The sequence below is a fragment of the Scylla paramamosain genome, chromosome 6 (genome assembly GCF_035594125.1).
Source record: "Scylla paramamosain isolate STU-SP2022 chromosome 6, ASM3559412v1, whole genome shotgun sequence".
Classification (NCBI taxonomy): Eukaryota; Metazoa; Arthropoda; class Malacostraca; order Decapoda; family Portunidae; genus Scylla; species Scylla paramamosain.
Window position 1 is genome coordinate 31,776,997 of NC_087156.1, and position 18,806 is coordinate 31,795,802.

The 18,806-nt window shown below is 39.9% G+C and overlaps 4 protein-coding genes across 6 annotated transcripts in view; 1 reads left to right on the forward strand and 3 right to left on the reverse strand.

The window, feature by feature from the left end:
• Positions 1-1,182, reverse strand: part of LOC135101680 (uncharacterized) — an 18,034-nt gene extending 16,852 nt beyond the window's left edge. The window contains exons 1-2 of the mRNA XM_064006005.1: positions 1,156-1,182; positions 404-517 (exon numbers count right to left, since the gene is read on the reverse strand). Of these exons, the coding sequence (XP_063862075.1) occupies positions 404-517; positions 1,156-1,182 (141 nt within the window). The remainder of the gene's footprint in view (positions 1-403; positions 518-1,155) is intronic.
• Positions 1-18,806, forward strand: part of LOC135101604 (uncharacterized) — a 41,764-nt gene that overhangs the window by 19,330 nt on the left and 3,628 nt on the right. The gene's annotated exons all lie outside the window — the stretch shown is intronic.
• Positions 1,440-3,540, reverse strand: LOC135101135 (uncharacterized). The gene is made up of 4 exons (XM_064004673.1): positions 3,485-3,540; positions 2,590-2,642; positions 2,144-2,327; positions 1,440-1,959 (listed from the first exon to the last, which is right to left on the reverse strand). Exons 2-4 carry the CDS (start codon positions 2,639-2,641, stop codon positions 1,752-1,754), a joined length of 444 nt encoding a protein of 147 aa, XP_063860743.1. The 5' UTR covers position 2,642; positions 3,485-3,540; the 3' UTR covers positions 1,440-1,751.
• LOC135101603 (uncharacterized) lies at positions 8,834-18,756 on the reverse strand. The gene is made up of 4 exons (XM_064005775.1): positions 18,579-18,756; positions 15,558-15,613; positions 11,289-11,469; positions 8,834-9,281 (listed from the first exon to the last, which is right to left on the reverse strand). The coding sequence occupies exons 1-4, from the start codon at positions 18,752-18,754 to the stop codon at positions 9,083-9,085; spliced, it is 612 nt and encodes a 203-aa protein (XP_063861845.1). The 5' UTR covers positions 18,755-18,756; the 3' UTR covers positions 8,834-9,082.

An 18,806-nucleotide genomic window follows, 5' to 3' on the forward strand; every position in this document is an offset into this window, starting at 1 on the left:
CATTATTATTATTATTATTATTATTATTATTATTATTATTATTATTATTATTATTATTATCATTATTTTTTTATTTATTTGTTTATTTTTTATTTATTTATTTATTTATTTTTTTTTTTTTTTTTTTTGTTTACATATGGCGCGGAAATCTATAATCTTATGAAATCCTGGGACGAAAACTTCCGAGTGCCAAAATGCAAACGGGAGCAATACTGCTTCGCATGACATATAGAGATAAGAAAAGAATGTCGTGGATTAGGCAGTAGTGAAGACATTAGAAATATAAATAAATAAATAATATAAATAACATAAATAAATAAATAAATAAATAGGAAAATAAACAAATAAATAAAATAAATAAATAGATAAATAAGTCGACAGAAAGGACACGCCATCCCCTAACAGTATACTCACAAACGGACACTGAGTAACAGAATGGAAACCTTTGGATGATCAGAGAAGGCAGGGCAGACATAACCTGATGAAGAGATGAGACAAGAAACTGCGCTAGGATGGCCTGGAATGGGAGGAAAAAGACAGACTGGAGTGGAAAATGTTGAGGGAAGTATTTATCCTTCACTGGAACCATAGAGGCTGATGATGAGCGATGGACCAGCTTCCCTCACATGCGTCATGTTCTTGCTTGGCCTCCTACTTGTTACTGATATGCGAGAGACTTTGGGACTGTCTGTGTCTGCCCGTCACCAAGTCCACCTTCCGACTGAGACTTTTACACTTCACAAATACATGATTTCAGTTCATGTAATTAAAAAAAAAAATGTATTTTTTAAAACTCAGTGGCAGTTTACTTTTTTGCTTTCATATTTTTTAAATTATTCAAATTAAGACAATGTGTGTATGTGTGATTGTAATATTGCAGTCGTTAGGAGAGAGAGAGAGAGAGAGAGAGAGAGAGAGAGAGAGAGAGAGAGAGAGAGAGAGAGAGAGAGAGAGAGACTTTATAAAGAGAAGGTTGTAAGTGGTAACTTGTGTTACAAGTACAGGGAAGCAAATGAGCGAAGAGGACACGATGAGTGTCATCGATAAGCTTGTTAACTCTCCCACCTTGACCATCCTTCACGGCACCTGCTGCATATCAGTCTACTATCACGAAGCTGCACCGGTTTTTAGCATACTTGCATATATTGTATGTACCTTAATATCAAATTCTCTTTTCCTCATGGTGTCTCAGGATGCACTTCTGCTATTTGTACTTTCATGAGTATGGCCATAGCATGATGGTTCTCCTCGTGCTGTACACTCATCATTCACGAAATTCTTGACATTAGAAACACTAATTACATTTCACAATTTTGGTTTGTCATACATTTCAGTCACTATTGAAAGACATCTTTAAAAGTGGTTTCAAACAATTACCTTTTCTGCAGACTTGTCTCTTAATTGCGTGGTGGAGAATTAAGGAAATAAACAAGAAAGTATTGAAATGTACAATAGTATATTAATGTATTTACATAACTGACCCCGACATGAAGTTTTAAATAAAATGTGCTTAGAATATAGACATGCTTTAAGTTGGTGAACGAGTGGCCTCACACGAACCAGAACTCAGGAAAAAATATTCTGAAGAGGGAGACGAGAACATGAGATACAAGATGCAACGACGGACTCTCTTGAATGGCGTAGAGAATGGAGAGGAGATGGAGTAAATACTTACAGCAGGCGAATTTCCTGCCGTCAGTCTTCACTCTCTGAGGTTCTGGCTCGTCCGTGGTCGTGTCCTCCTTCAGCCCTTAACCACAGGCCGGTGGATATGAGGCTCCATTGACGGTGCAAAAGAAGGATAAAGAGAAGGTTATTGCACTGTTGATGGAAGTGGAGGTTACGGTGAAGGTGGAGGTGGTTGTGAACCGGATGGAAAGTGCGATGCGCGGATCCCTCTCTTTCACGGCCTCCACGTCCTCGGGGCTCGTCAGATCGAGCATGGACCCATATATGGGGCTGCAGCAAGCAAAGGTTTAAGACTGTTTAGACGACATGTTTTTTGTATTACCAAATGTTTGTGGGATTCAGGAAGGGTTTAATTTTTCACTCATTTTTGCTACATATTTCAAGACTCGTGGCTAAAAAGCCCACCATTATACATGAATAAAGCGCCTAAAGCAGACTAACATGAGCCACTCACTTGGACATATTAGTTGGATCCTTGAGAGATACGTAGCGTAGATTGCGGCGCCTCTGACAGACAGCCGCCGTGTTGGTGGCGATAGCGCATGTGAAAGGCGTGGTGGTGGTTGAGGTGGTGAGGAAATAGGCCGTCTTAGTGAGCCTCACTATCGCTGCCACCCTGGCATTGTCACTGTCACGACCTGGCCACGGAACACATTACGAAGTAGTTTAAGAATACGGTAATGTAAAGTTGCATTAGCTCAGTAAAATAGTAATGGTGAATGATAATTTAATAGCTATCCCTTACCATAATGCAGTTCGTTATGCATTTCACTACGGACCACTACGCTTCTCACATACTTGGTATTAACTAGATCCCTGGTACTCAATACCTCGTGAATGCACATTTCAGGCAATAATAATCAGCGGAAAGTAAAGGACAGTACACATTTCTCAGCTTACCGGAGGCCAAGCAACAGATGCTCACAAAAACGCCAAGAACAAGCCACCGCATTCTGCAAGGAAACATAAATACAGCTTGAAATTTTTATTTGTGTGTGTGTGGCTATTCAGAGAGAGAGAGAGAGAGAGAGAGAGAGAGAGAGAGAGAGAGTGTGTGTGTGTGTGAGGGAGGGGGAATCGTCACTCTTTGTTGAGTCCACTAAAAGTATTATCAAAGTAAAATCGTTTAGGGATAATTTCTAGTGATCTTTACTGGAACAAGAAGCCTTCTCAGAGATCTTGGTTTTGTTGCTATAACATTGAGCCTTGTACCCATAACTCATTTGGTATCGAACTAAAAATAAAAGCGGCTATTTTATTTTACGTCCTTTTTCTCAACATGCAAGTTTGGAAATACTTTTTTTTTTTTCGCGATGACCCTTTCCATTTGGGATTTTGAATACTCATCAAATGCCCAAGAACACAATCACCATCTGAGATATCACAGTTACTTCACCGTTACTAACAAAGTCCGGAAAAAAATATGAATGAAACATTGATGTAGCTTTCCATCTGCCAACCCTGGTCGTTAGGATTCGAGCCCGGGTTCTGCTTGTATTGGAAGAGTGTGTGCATCCTTAGCTGCACTTTCCATGTATTATAAGGAAGATAATTATTTACATGATATACCGATCTTTACAGTCTCTGAACCACTGAACTCATACATACGTTATTTCGAGATGTGCTAGTGTGCGTGTGTCTGTGTGTGTGTGTGAGAGGGCGGAATAGTTGAGACACTTAGTTACTCTTGATTACACATCATGTTGGTTGACTGAAGTAGAAGTCTTCAAGTGTAATTTTTTTACATCACCGTTGTATCAGAGAAGCATTTAAACTCAACAAATATAGTAAGAACCTGATAATGTCCAAAGATCGAGGAACTCCCTCGCCACAAGATGGACCTGTTATATAGCGGCGTGGGTAGGGGAGTGTGCACTCCAAGGAAGCTATAAATAGCCTTACATGCGTGTGTAGAGGGAAGCATTTCGTGTTTTTTTTTCCTGTGAGAAGATTTATCAGAAAAGGAAAGTGCAGAACTAATTTCATTCTGTGTTTTCCTCGTGTGTTGTTGCTTGATTTGATGTACGTACCTACGTATACATGCATATAATGATGCATAATTTTTATCATTTAGATAAAGTAAAAAAAAAAAAAAAAATATGTGCAAGTAGGCAGTAAATGTATCGTTGTTAGTGGTTGAGGATTTGATACGCGAGCCTGAAAGAAAAAAAAATGTATGTCTTGGGAGAAATTTGAGTCAAAGTTTCCTCGTCGGTGAGTGTCGCCCAGTGCAGACCCATAGGAAGCAAGAGAGCTAAATATAGCATTCAATCGTGTGGAAGTGAATCATCCCCACGACTCTTCACTGAAAGACTTAGTGAAGAGGAGGCTTGTATAGACGATGGTGGTTCCAGAGGGTGCTGAGGACCCAGTATCTTTGTTAACGTAGGTTACCGGAGCAATTATTTAGCGCAGAATGATCCTGAAGTCAAGTGTTTCAGGCATCTTGGCAATTCTATTTTCCCACAGTAATTATATATAATAGTGAGGAAAGGCAGCCTTATCTTTTATCTTTATATTTCTGATTGTGTAGGCTGTAGAGAGAGAGGGATGCATTCCCACATTTTGAGGCGGATTCATCCAACTGCTTCCTCTATGAAAACTACATAAATGGTTGGGCGGCGATTCTACACACACACACACTATCACAGATGATCATAGGTAATAAGATGTTTAAAAAGGTAACGAAAGAAAGAGATTTAAGAGTAATAATAAATAAGACACCAACACCAGATGGTCACATTAATGAAAAAGTGGAAAAAAAATGTATGCATTGTTATAGCAAACATTATGAGAGTTGCCATTACGTATAATGATGAAGAGATAGTGAAGAAAACAATATCTTTTATAAGATCAACACTAGAATATGCTTGAATTATATGGAATCCACATTTAAAGAGCATGCTATTAAACTGAAAAAAAGTACAAAGACCAGAAAAAGATGGGTAGCAAGTCTCGGATTTAAGTAATGATGAAATATTAAAGGAATTACAATTATCCAAGATAGGAAAGACGAAAAAGAGAAGGTTTGATTTTGGTGTATAAATGTGTATGTTGTAACCCAAGAACCAAGAAGAAATTAAATATGTAAGAAGAAAGAAGATTGAAACAAGAATGAAGAAATGAAGAAGAAAATAAGGAGTAGAAAGAATAAATGAGGGAAGATGATAAACACGAAAGCAAGTGCGAAGATTACATGAAGCTATCATCACCCTGATAGATGAGAGACGAGACGTGACCACCGAGGAGAACAAGATGCGGTGAGTCATCACAAAACTAACAGAGCAGCAGATTACAAGAAGAGATGCCCAGGTGGCTATCACTAAATTAGTATACAAGGGAAGCAGAGGTCACCGGAAGCAAATGACGTGGACAAAACAGACAGCCGGCACAACATAAGAAACGCCGCCTCCTTGTTCCTGATTAGAAGATGCGATTACCAAAATTACTAGAGAATGAACCTTATTAAAAGTTAAGGTAAAAATAAACTGTATGGTCGAAGTATGGGAAGATAAATATAGTTACTTGAAAATGGACCTTATGGAAAGTATAGGAAAATTAACCGTATGATCGAAGTATGGGAAAATAAATATAGTTACTCGAAAATCAACCTTATTAAAATTTAAAGGAAAATAAACCGTATGATCGAAATATTGGAAAATAAATCCTTGTGGGGGCAAAATGTCGCTTTAACATCACGTGTATATTATGAGGTGTAGGAGATGGGAATAGACAAAAGCAGAGAGACTTCGAGCAATTAACTCTTCGTAAACTTTTGGCAGGATCTGTGTAATTGATATTGGTATATAATCTAAGGAAAAACTGTGTTGGTCAACTACCCTTAGGAATAGGGGTAACATTAGCAGTCCTCCAGGAATCTGGGAAACTACCAGATGCTACTAAATATCCTAACCTCCAAATAAATCTAGATCATTTAAGTAATAGTTGATCTCAGAGGACTTTAAAAGCAAAATAAGTAAACTCTGGACGTGGAAAACATGTAGAGGGAAGATTGAGCTCCTGTCCACTTTGTTTCCTATGAAATACTGATGAAAAAACTTCACCCTTAATTAACGAATGGATCCCATCGTCCATTCGAGTAGGATGCAGCGAAGATCCACTCCAAAAAGGAATGTTTTGAGAGAGGACCACCATTTGTGAGGTTGAGATGCCCTTGACAAGGCTTCATATGGTTATTATACTTAGAACTTGCAGTATCATAAACTGAATGAGCATGTTATTTAAGCATGACATAACTTTCCCATGAAAGTTGAGATCTATTACGAGATCAGAGCTGATAGGCATTTTGTTTATCATGGTATGTATCCATACATTCATCATTAAAACATGCCTCGTCTTTAAGTCCACTCCTAATGGTTTTAGTGGGAACTCTACGGTTAATAATGCTGATAAGTATAGTGTTCAATTCGTTAATGGCATTCAAAGAATTGAATATATTGATTGCTGCACCGAATATTATCAAAGTCGCGAATGACACCAGGTCAGTCGACCTGCGACTTTATGTAGACCTTGCGAGCAAAATGGACATTTCGTACTTTAAAATTTAGTTTCAAGCTAAAAGTGACGAATAAATGGTCAGAGCTACTTAGACATGGTCTAACTGCTGAGTCAACCACACCTGGTACATCAGTTAAAAGCAAGTCAAGACGATTTCCAAGTTGATGTGTTAGTTCATTGATAAGTTGCACACAACCTGATAGATTAGTAAAGTCCAATGTTGCAACACCGTGGCGATCAGTTGTACTGATAGAGTTCAGCCACTCCTGGTGATGAACATTCAGGTCGCCGACAAAAATAAAGCCAGATATATGATCATCCTCTTGGATGTCCCTCATAGATGTGGGAAGACAATCGTAAATTCCATCATCTAAATCAGGGTTACGATACAGACTAAAAATATAAAAATCATTAGTTCTGTTACAAACCTTGATCAACTGAGCTTCATGATAGTTGCAGACAAAGTCTTTCCTTACAGTAGCAGAGAATCCTAACCTAATACAGGAAGCTAAGCCACGAGCATGTGGAAGAGTCACGCAGTAGTAGAGTGAGCTTATTAAAATTAGGTAAAAACAATTTAGAAACATGTTTTCTGCTAGAAACAAGAGTCTCAGAACATAGAATAATATCAAAGTCTCGAGAAGCAATCTGTAAATCATTTGAGGTAGAATAAAACCACTTATATTACGGTAGGGAATTCAACATTTTCCTAAAGTTTTATCAGGACGAGGATTCAAATCAACATCACACAAAAGCATTAAAGTAAATAAAAAACAATAACAAGTAAATCTTAACGAATAAATCTTAACAATAACTTAAACCTAAAAAGCCTTAACCTTCGGGAGGTTTATGAACCAGATGGGGTCCCTCCTATTGTTCTCCGAAACTGTACTTCGTGCTTGCACTTTGCTTAGTCAAACTTCCTACTCTGCCTATCAACATCTACCTTTCCTACCTGCTGGAAGTTTGTTTACATTTAGCCTGTTCCTGAAAAGAGTGACTGGTCCAATCCCTCAAACTACAGTCTTCTTGCTTTAATTTACTGCCACCTTTGAGTTTTTGAGTCTATCCTCAGTAGGAAGATTTTTAAACATCTATCACTTCACAACCTTCTATCTGAACGCTAGTAAGGATTCCGTTAAGGCCGCTCTACTGGTGATCTTCTGGCTTTCCTTACTGAGTCTTGGTCATCCTCTTTTAGAGATTTTGGTGAAACGTTCGCCATTGTCTTAGATATATCAAAAGCTTTTGATAGAGACAGACACAAAGTTTTGATTTTCAAACTATCCTCCTATGGCTTCTATCCTTCTCCCTGTAACTTATCAAACTTTCTTTTTGACCATTCCATTGCTGCTACGGTAGATGGTCACTGTTCCTCTCCTAAGCCTATTAACAGCGGTATTCCTCAGGATTCTTTATTCCTATTATTCATCACTGATCTTCTAAACCAAATTTCTTGTCCCTTCCACCCCTACGCTGATGATACCACTCTGCACTTTTCCACGTCTTTTCGTAGACGTCCAACCCCTCAGGAATTAAAGAGTTCACGCAAGGAAACCACAGAACGTCTGACTTCTGATTTCTCTAAAATTTATGATTGGGACATGACAAACTTGTTATTGTTCAATTCCTCAAAAACTCAATTCTTCCATCTATCAACTTGACACAACCTTCCAGACTATTCCCTCTTCTTCAATGAAACAACTGTCCACCTCTTCTACACTGAATATCTTCAGTCTACCTTTACGTCTTATAATTTAAACTGGAAACTTCGAATCTCATCTTTAGCCAAAACAGCTTCTACGAAGTTAGGAGTTCTGAGTCGTCTCCGCCAAAGTTTTCATTCCTCAGCTGCTAACTCTGTACTGGGGCTTTAATCGTCCACTTATGGAGTATGCTTCACATGTATGGAGGGTTCCACTCATACCGCTCTTTTAGACAGGGTGGAATCAAAGCATTTCGTCTTAACTACTTTTCTCTGACTGTATTCAACCTTTCTCTCATCGTCGCAATGTTTCATCTCTTGTTATCTTCTACCGCTTTATTCACGCTAACTGCTCTTCTGATCTTACCAAGTGCATGTCTCCCTTCCTCCCACGGCCTTGCTGCACAAGACTTTCTACTTTCTCTCACCCCTATTATGTCCATCTCCTCGAAAGAAGAGTTAACCAGTGTTATCAGTCATTCATGATGCCTTTTTCTGGTAAACTCTTTAACTCCCTGCTTCCGTATTTCCTCCTTCCTATGACTTAAACTCTTTCAGGAGGGAGGTTCGTAGACACTTATCCTCCGTTATTTGATTTTTCTATTTGACATCTCTTTGGAAACTGGCCCTCAGGTGAGTTTTTTTTTTCTCTCAATTTATTGTTGTCCTTGGCCAGTGGCCCTCTTACATAAAAAAATAAAATAAATAAAATAAATAAATTCGTGAGAAGTGTACCTTAAGAGCATAATGATGCGCAAGTTTTCAGTTCTGTAATGTAGTGTGTCTTGAAAAGGAACCAGGAGATCATGCCACTGCGCTGGAAGCAGTCGTCTTGACTTCTTTTATTTGATGAAAAGCACTAGACATACTCTGTCTACCAAGGTTAACGTGATTGTTAGGAGGATATACAAAATTACAGAATAATGCATACATACGTAATCTTTATTGACATAACTGACCCGTGTAATAACACTGCAATATTTACAAATTCATTTCCTCAAGTAACATCGTGGGAGCATAAAAATACATTTTCAGGACTCGTGGTGAGGACAGCATTTAGCAACGAGGCCAAGGACGCCCTAACCAAGGCGGCACTAACCCCCTGCATTCTCGTGTTGATGCCAACAAGAACATTCCTCTCCGCCCTGCCACGAAAATGTTCCTGAGAAATTAGCACCGAGGTGGGAAAGATGCATTGCTCACAGTGCAGAAGAAGGAGAGGGAGAATGTGGTTTGACTATTTATAGAGGTGGATGTGATGGTGACAGTGGAAGAGGTTGTCACCCACAATGTGAAGGACAAGCGTTTCTCCCTCTCTCTCTTCCCTTCCATCTCCGAGTCCTCCGCCAGCGAGCCTTCAAGCATGGGGCTGGAAAAAAAAAATAAAACATCGAGATGAATATGTAACTACGTTTCTCTTCCACAGTGTCTTTGCATATTCCAGATGTAAAACGCTTGGATGGATCAAAATTTATAAGCGATGAGATGGACAAGGCTAATCTGGCCGGTACCGTAGCGGTCGTAATGGAATGGCAGGGATTTGCAGCATGTTTGTATGCATTTCCCTCCACAAACAAACAGCCTTAAAGTTTGTTAGAACCGCTTTCTTCACACGGAGACTTGGTGATTGGCTCATGGTGTGCACTAAAAGGGAAGACTGTGCCTAATGGTTGCTCTCTGTCTGGAAAGCAGGTTTAGCTGAACACCCAAATGCCAAGGTAGAAGCGACACCAAATTCATTATACATGCCCTTTAGTACTGAGATGCCGAAGTTACCATTTCCACCACGTAAAAGATGTTAGTGCCGCCTGTCAAGCACATTTATGTCATGAGTTGACGCGACAACACTCGTCTGCTCGCCATCATGTATTTTCTTGGATGTGTCTGTCTGTTCTGTCGCGAGCACCTTGTGGCGCCTGTCCATCATCAGCTTTAGAAGTTAAAATATACCTGCTCGCATATTAAAAGTAATAAAATAGCTTATAGTCTTATTTAACCAGTTATCAATAAAGGAAAACATAAAGACCTAAGAAGACTTTGTTATTTTTTTTTTTTTGTGTGTGTGTGCGTGTGTGTGTGTGTGAATGTGTTCTTATTGTTGAGAATGGGGGATGAGCTGTTTCTGTGTACGTATCCAATTGCTTTTATGTTCACTGATTCTGTGTGTTATATTTCTCTTGGTTTCTCCAATATATCGAGTCTTGCAACTCGAACAGGTAAATTCATAGATGATGTTGGAGATGAGTTCATCCCCATTCTCAGCAATAAGAACACATTCACATGCCCTTGATAATTCCTTTACTGAGAAGGACTTCAAAATATTACACAAAGCTGACGCACATACATATATTAGAATATTAGAAGCTATTTATATTGAACACTCAAAACCTGAATTAAACAATCAATTATCATCATCTAAACTAAATATTTTATAAACTCTGCTCGGAGCTTCGGGTTCCAGGTTAACAACCAATCTAACTCTCACGCCGCCACCGAATGTCAGTCCTCACCTCCCCACCAGCAAGAGCACACCAGCAACACTATACCATTATTTTTTTCCATTTGTTTTTGCCTCTCAGTGCCTACAAATATGTTTTACCATATATCTTTATTGTCCACACTTTTTTTTTTTTTTATTCCTATTCCAGTGTTTCTGCCTCACCCTGTAGGTCTCTCTTTTCACGCATGTTGTTGTTGTTATTGGTTAGTGTCTTTTATCTCATTTATGTTGTATAAGTATTTTCGATCAGTGTATTATTTTTATTATGTCTTTTAGCCTGAAGATGCCTTCAGAGTAGATGAAACGTTGAGCAAGTAATAAATGAAGAAAGAAACTCAGGTGTATCCCTGCTCACCTCTTCTGTAACTCAGAATAAATAAATATATATATATATATATATATATATATATATATATATATATATATATATATATATATATATATATATATATATATATATATATATATATATACTCGTATTTACTCACACACACACACACACACACACACACACACACACACACACACACACACACACAATTATCGTGACCGTAACTTGATGGTTATAAAATGTTACTTCTTAATCACAGAACTTTTAAAATTTCACTAATTCTGCACTAATTAATTATTTATTAGTGTCCACACTTGCCTCGTACAGGAGGAGGATGAGGTGAGAGGCGTCATGTATTTATCGTTGCTACATTCTGCAAGTGTTATATTGTACCTGCTTTCTGTCACTGATTGCGAAAAAAAAGTATATTTTCGTATTAACGCTATAAGGTAGCTACTTTAGTTACAAACGTCCACCAAAGATTTACAATAAGAATTATTAATCTTACAAGATGTACCAATCTACGAAAACCAAGAGTGACTTACTGGTTTGATTCATTTATTTGGTCCGGCATGGAAGAATATCTCTTGAGCCTCCGCCGCTGACACACGACCGGGTTGTTGGCAACAGCACAAGTGTAGGGTGTTGTAGTGGTGGTGGTAGTGAAGATGTATGCAGTCTTGGTGGTTCTCGCCGCCACGATCCGTCCATCACTATAATCTCGTCCTTGGGATGGAAGACATTTTTTTTTTTTTTTTCATGTTAGAAAAGCACTGACCAATGGCAATAAAAAAAAAGCGAAAAACAAAAAGGCTCACTGAGAGCGCCAGTCACAAAAGCATGGATCATGAAAGGATCATCCAAATTTGGAGGATAAGTGCCTTGAAACATCCCTCTTGAGAGAGTTCAAGTCATAGGAAGGAAGAGATACAGAACCAAGTAAGGAGTTCCAGAGTTAATCAGGAAAAGGGATGAATGACTGGGAAAACTAATTAACGCTTGCATTGCAGAGGTGGACAGAATAGGAATGAGAAAAACAAGAAAGTCTTGTGCAGCGAGGCTTCGGGAGGAGGGAAGGCATGCTGTTAGCAAGATTAGAACAGTTAGCATGAAAATAACAGTAGAAATTTTTTTTTTTTTTTTTATGTAGGAAGGGCACTGGCCAAGGGCAACAAAAATCTAATAAAAGAATGCCCACTGAAATGCCAGTCCCATAAAAGGGTCAAAGCAGTGGTCAAAAATTGGTGGATAAGTGTCTTGAAACCTCCCTCTTGAAGGAATTCAAGTCATAGGAAGGTGGAAATACAGAAGCAGGCAGGGAGTTCCAGAGTTTACCAGAGAAAGGGATGAATGATTGAGAATACTGGTTAACTCTTGCGTTAGAGAGGTGGACAGAATAGGGGTGAGAGAAAGAAGAAAGTCTTGTGCAGCGAGGCCGCGGAAGGAGGGGAGGCATGCAGTTAGCAAGATCAGAAGAGCAGTTAGCATGAAAATAGCGGTAGAAGACAGCTAGATATGCAACATTGCGGCGGTGAGAGAGAGGCTGAAGACAGTCAGTTAGAGGAGAGGAGTTGATGAGACGAAAAGCTTTTGATTCCACCCTGTCTAGAAGAGCAGTATGAGTGGAACCCCCCCCCCCAGACATGTGAAGCATACTCCATACATGGACGGATAAGACCCTTGTACAGAGTTAGCAGCTGGGGGGGTGAGAAAAACTGGCGGAGACGTCTCAGAACGCCTAACTTCATAGAAGATGTTTTAGCTAGAGATGAGATGTGAAGTTTCCAGTTCAGATTATAAGTAAAGGACAGACCGAGGATGTTCAGTGTAGAAGAGGGGGACAGTTGAGTGTCATTGAAGAAGAGGGGATAGTTGTCTGGAAGGTTGTGTCGAGTTGATAGATGGAGGAATTGAGTTTTTGAGGCATTGAACAATACCAAGTTTGCTCTGCCCCAATCAGAAATTTTAGAAAGATCAAAAGTCAGGCGTTCTGTAGCTTCCCTGCGTGATATGTTTACCTCCTGAAGGGTTGGACGTTTATGAAAAGACGTGGAAAAGTGCAGGGTGGTATCATCAGCGTAGGAGTGGATAGGACAAGAAGTTTGGTTTAGAAGATCATTAATGAATAATAAGAAGAGAGTGGGTGACAGGACAGAACCCTAAGGAACACCACTGTTAATAGATTTAGGAGAAGAACAGTGACCGTCTACCACAGCAGCAATAGAACGGTCAGAAAGGAAACTTGAGATGAAGTTACAGAGAGAAGGATAGAAACCGTAGGAGGGTAGTTTGGAAATCAAAGCTTTGTGCCAGACTCTATCAAAAGCTTTTGATATGTCCAAGGCAACAGCAAAAGTTTCACCAAAATCTCTAAAAGAGGATGACCAAGGCTCAGTAAGGAAAGCTAGAAGATCACCAGTAGAGCGGCCTTGACGGAACCCATACTGGCGATCAGATAGAAGGTTGTGAAGTGGTAGATATTTAAGAATCTTCCTGTTGAGGATAGATTCAAAAACTTTAGATAGGCAGGAAATTAAAGCAATAGGACGGTAGTTTGAGGGATTAGAACGGTCACCCTTTTTAGGAACAGGTTGAATGTAGGCAAACTTCCAGCAAGAAGGAAAGGTAGATGTTGACAGACAGAGCTGAAAGAGTTTGACTAGGCAAGGTGCAAGCACGGAGGCACAGTTTCGGAGAACAATAGGAGGGACCTCATCAGGTTCATAAGCCTTCCGAGGGTTTAGGCCAGCGAGGGCATGGAAAACATCATTGCGAAGAATTTTAATAGGTGGCATGAAGTAGTCAGAGGGTGGAGGAGAGGGAGGAACAAGCCCAGAATCGTCCAAGGTAGAGTTTTTAGCAAAGGTTTGAGCAAAGAGTTCAGCTTTAGAAATAGATGTGATAGCAGTGGTGCCATCTGGTTGAAATAGAGGAGGGAAAGAAGAAGAAGCAAAGTTATTGGAGATATTTTTGGCTAGATGCCAGAAATCACGAGGGGAGTTAGATCTTGAAAGGTTTTGACGTTTTCTGTTAATGAAGGAGTTTTTGGCTAGTTGGAGAACAGACTTGGCATGGTTCCGGGCAGAAATATAAAGTGCATGAGATTCTGGTGATGAAAGGCTTAAGTACCTTTTGTGGGCCACCTCTCTATCATGTACGAGTATAGCACGAGAACAAGCTGTGTTAAACCAAGGTTTAGAAGGTTTAGGACGAGAAAAAGAGTGAGGAATGTACGCCTCCATGCCAGACACTATCACCTCTGTTATGCGCTCAGCACACAAAGACGGGTCTCTGACACGGAAGCAGTAGTCATTCCAAGGAAAATCAGCAAAATATCTCCTCAGGTCCCCCCAACTAGCAGAGGCAAAACGCCAGAGGCACCTTCGCTTAGGGGGATCCTGAGGAGGGATTGGAGTGATAGGACAAGATAAAGATATGAGATTGTGATCGGAGGAGCCCAACGGAGAAGAAAGGGTGACAGCATAAGCAGAAGGATTAGAGGTCAGGAAAAGGTCAAGAATGTTTTGCGTATCTCCAAGACGGTCAGGAATACGAGTAGGGTGTTGCACCAATTGCTCTAGGTCATGGAGGATAGCAAAGTTATAGGCTAGTTCACCAGGATGGTCAGTGAAGGGAGAGGAAAGCCAAAGCTGGTGGTGAACATTGAAGTCTCCAAGAATGGAGATCTCTGCAAAAGGGAAGAGGGTCAGAATGTGCTCCACTTTGGAAGTTAAGTAGTCAAAGAATTTCTTATAGTCAGATGAGTTAGGTGAGAGGTATACAGCACAGATAAATTTAGTATGAGAGTGACTCTGTAGTCGTAGCCAGATGGTGGAAAACTCGGAAGATTCAAGAGCGTGGGCACGAGAGCAGGTTAAGTCATTGCGCACATAAACGCAGCATCCAGCTATGGATCGAAAATGAGGATAGAGAAAGTAGGAGGGAACAGAAAAGGGGCTACTGTCAGTTGCCTCAGACACCTGAGTTTCGGTGAGGAAAAGAAGATGAGGTTTAGAAGAGGAGAGGTGGTGTTCTACAGATTGAAAATTAGATCTTAGACCGCGAATGTTGCAGAAGTTAATGAAGAAAAAGTTGAGGGGGTGTCAAGACACTTAGGGTCGTCGACAGAAAGACAGTCCGACCTGGGGACATTTATGGTCCCCTCCCCAGATGGGGACTCCGAGGCTGGTGTAGGAGTCGCCATGATGATTTAAAATTTTTTGAGTGAAGGGTGTGTGTGTTATTAGGTGCTTGTAAGTTTGTGTGGAGGAAGAGAGTTGCCTTTAGAGGGCAGGCTGTGACTGCCCCCTTGTGTTGTGAGACACAAAGGAAAACGTTCAGTGAGGTCACAGCTGGGTTTGATGATAAGTTCACAGCACCCTCTGAACAGTGCTTTAGACCTCACTGGGAGTAATTATCGTTTCGGCAGGTGTCTACTGCCTCCTCCTTGTAAATAGCAAGAGTTAGCTTGAAAATAGCGGTAGAAAATAGCAAGAGATGCAGCATTTAAACGGCAAGTGTTCTACTCTCATTAGCTTAGAATAAATCTACCTTTTGCCTCTTCTAGTGTCTATTATACCATACCATCACAGTGACGGTCCTCAGCGTGGAACAGGCACACATATTCAGTAAGTTTGTGTATTTCAACTTTTATGAGTATCTTAGAAGCTTTTTTCCTTGTTTTTATTATAAGTGCTAAAGAGACAACAAATAAAGAAACAAAAACCATCATGATTTGTCGGACTGTTGAAATGTACATGAATATTATTCTGTAATCAAAGCTGTTCCATGAAAGACAGATAACCGTTCCATACCATGAGCAGCGCCGAAGAGGCCCACCACCATCACCCCGACCACCAGCCACTTCATCCTGGTAGGACACGAGAGGAAGAGAGGGTCAGACAGTGCTGCTGCCTCGATCATCACAATTCAGTACAGCGGACTCTATGCGATTCCCATCTCGGGGACGCCAAGTTCAGCGAAAAACTATCATACATAATAAATACCCACACGCATACACACACACACACACACACACACACACACACACACACACACACACACACACACACACACACACACACACACACACACACACACACACACACACACACACACACACACACACACACACACACACATATATATATAGGAGGAGCATCGGCCAAAGGCAACAAAACTGCATTAAATAAAAGGCCCACTGAGGTGCCGGTCCATGAACAAAGTCGAAAGCTGTAGTCAAAATTTACAGGATGAAGTGTCTTGAAACCTCCCTCTTGAAAGAGTTCAAGTCATAAGATGATGGAAATACAGAAGCAAGCATGAAGTTACAGAGTTTACCAGGGATAGGGATGAATGATTCAGGATAGTGGTTAACTCTTGCATTAGGGAGGTAAACAGAATAAAGGTGAGAGAAAGAAGAAAGTCTTGTACAGCGAGGCCGCGGAAGGAGGGGAGGCATGCAGTTAACAAGATAGAAAAGCAGTTGACATTAAAATAGCGATAGAAATAGCAAGAAATGTAATATTGCGACGATGACAAAGAGACTGAAGATAGTCAGTAAGAGGAGAGGAGTTGATAAGTCTAAAAGCTTTTGGTTCCACCCTGTCTAAAAGAACGGTATGGGTGGAACGATATGGGATTAGAACGGTCACCCGTTTTTAGGAACAGGGTGAATGTAGGCGAACTTCCAGCAAGAAGGAAAGGTGGATGTTGATAGAGTTGAAAGAGTTTGATTGGGCAAGATGCAGGCACGGAGGCACAGTTTCGGAGAACAATAGGAGGGACCCCATCAGGTCCATAAGCCTTCCGAGGGTTTAGGCCAGCGATGGCGTGGAAAACATCACTGCGAAGGATTTTAATGGGTAGCATGAAATAGTCAAAGGGTGGAGGAGAGGGAGGAACACTCCCTGAATCATCTAAGAATTTCTTATAGTCAGAGGAGTTAGATGAGAGGTATACAGCACAGATAAATTTAGATTAATAATGACTCTACAGTCGTAACTAGATGGTGGAAAACTCGGAAGATTCAAGAGCGTGGGAACGAGAGGGCAAGTTCAGTCGCAACATCCAGCTTTGGATTGAAAATGAGGATAAAGAAAGTAGAAGGGAACAGAAAAGGGCTTGCTGTCAGTTACTTCAGACAGCTGCGTTTCAGTGAGAAGAAGATGAGGTTTAATAGAGGAGAGGTGGTGTTTTACCGATTGAAAATTAGATCTAAGACCGCGAATGTTCTAGAAGTTAATGAAGAAAAAGTTGAGGGAGGTGTCAAGACATTTAGGGTCGATACCAGAAGAGCAGTCCGACTTGGGGACATTTGTGGTCCCCACTAATATATATATATATATATATATATATATATATATATATATATATATATATATATATATATATATATATATATATATATATATATATATATATATATATATATATATATATATATATATATATATATATATATATATATATATATATATATAATCAGAGAAGAGGAACGATATAACACATGAATCGAAATCTGGACTAAAATCTCAAGAGTTGGCCGAATCAAAATTAATGCCATTTTTTGTCTACCGTCCTACTCATAATTAAGTTTTCACATTCAATCACTGTCATACATCCTTCCAAGTTCTGTTGTAAAACACTACATTTTCCTACTATCAATAACATTTTTTTTGTTTTCTCTCTCTCTCTTTTCATCATGCATCTCACTATTTCCTGTTTCCAAACCAAAACTTCCGTCACCACCTCAGCCAAGGAGATACAAAATTCCCATGCCAACAGCACACATCTCTGTCGTGCACCAGCTTTGGCTTTGAAAATCCTTTCATATGTGCCTAGTCTCATATACAGATCTTTATTTATTTACTACAGCCTTACATTGCTCTCAGCAGTTTTCCATTCGGCGCGAGATGGCTGTCATACCTGCTACTCTCTGCAATATTATAAACCTTCTCCAGATGCACAACTGTCAAACAAATTTCTGTTTTCCTTTACTTACCGTTTCACAAACACATTTCCTCAAGCCCAAACATTTCGTTTATACAACACTCATCTCTCCTAAAGCTGCCATGCTCATGTAATTAGCAATGACTACCGCAAATCAATGATGTCCTGCTATGCTAAATAAGAGTATCCCTCTATAAGTAGCACAGTTCACCTATACCTTCCTTTTTTTTCAATGCATTAGAATGTTTACTTCCTGTCGATCTTTAAGGGGATGCCTCGTCTTATTTCTTGCACAGAGGATGAAAGAATACATAGATGAACTTGAGACTAAGGGGAGGGAAAACAGGTATAAGTAAGAAATGTTCCTATCAGTGGCCATGAACCTAGATGTGAAAGTTAATGTCAAGAGAGAGAACCTTGAGGAAATTTACGAAGTGGTGCTTAAGAAGCGTAAAATGTATGGGGGGAGGTGGAGCACTCTGAACTAAAATTTTTTTCGTATCCTTTCAGTTGAGCGAGCAAATTACATGTATGTTTATACCACTGATGTCATCCATCATCTTGAATGCCAACCTTTGCACGATATGTTCTCTCTCCGTAACACTTGCTGATTTATTTTATTTTATTTATATTTCTGCCTTTAAAAAACGGTACTCTATTGCTGCTCCTTTCGTTGGCGTGAAGCGCTCACCAGTGCTCTAAAGGAGGTTTTAGACTACCCGATCACGCAGTGAGAACTGGTCAACTGGCTAATTATGTGGCTCACAAATCGCATCAACAAATTCAGTATCGAGCGCTTCTTGACATGAGAAGCTGTGGTCCAGCGTGCTAATATAAAATCGTACTCAAACAATCAGCAAAGATCTCTCTCTATATTCACTTACCCAGTCTTTCTATGACAACCAGGTAAACTTGTACAGCTCAATATTAAACTTGTCAAGCCTGGTAGTAGACAACTGGTCTTCTGCCCTGCCACAGCAAACGTTTTATACCCTCTCAGGATGTAACTTTGGGTAGCATGCAAGAACAGTTCATTGGTTAAAAATATATATATGATCATAGTTTCCTCCTTGTGTTTAAGGAAACTCAGTGTCGTCCATAACATTAATAAC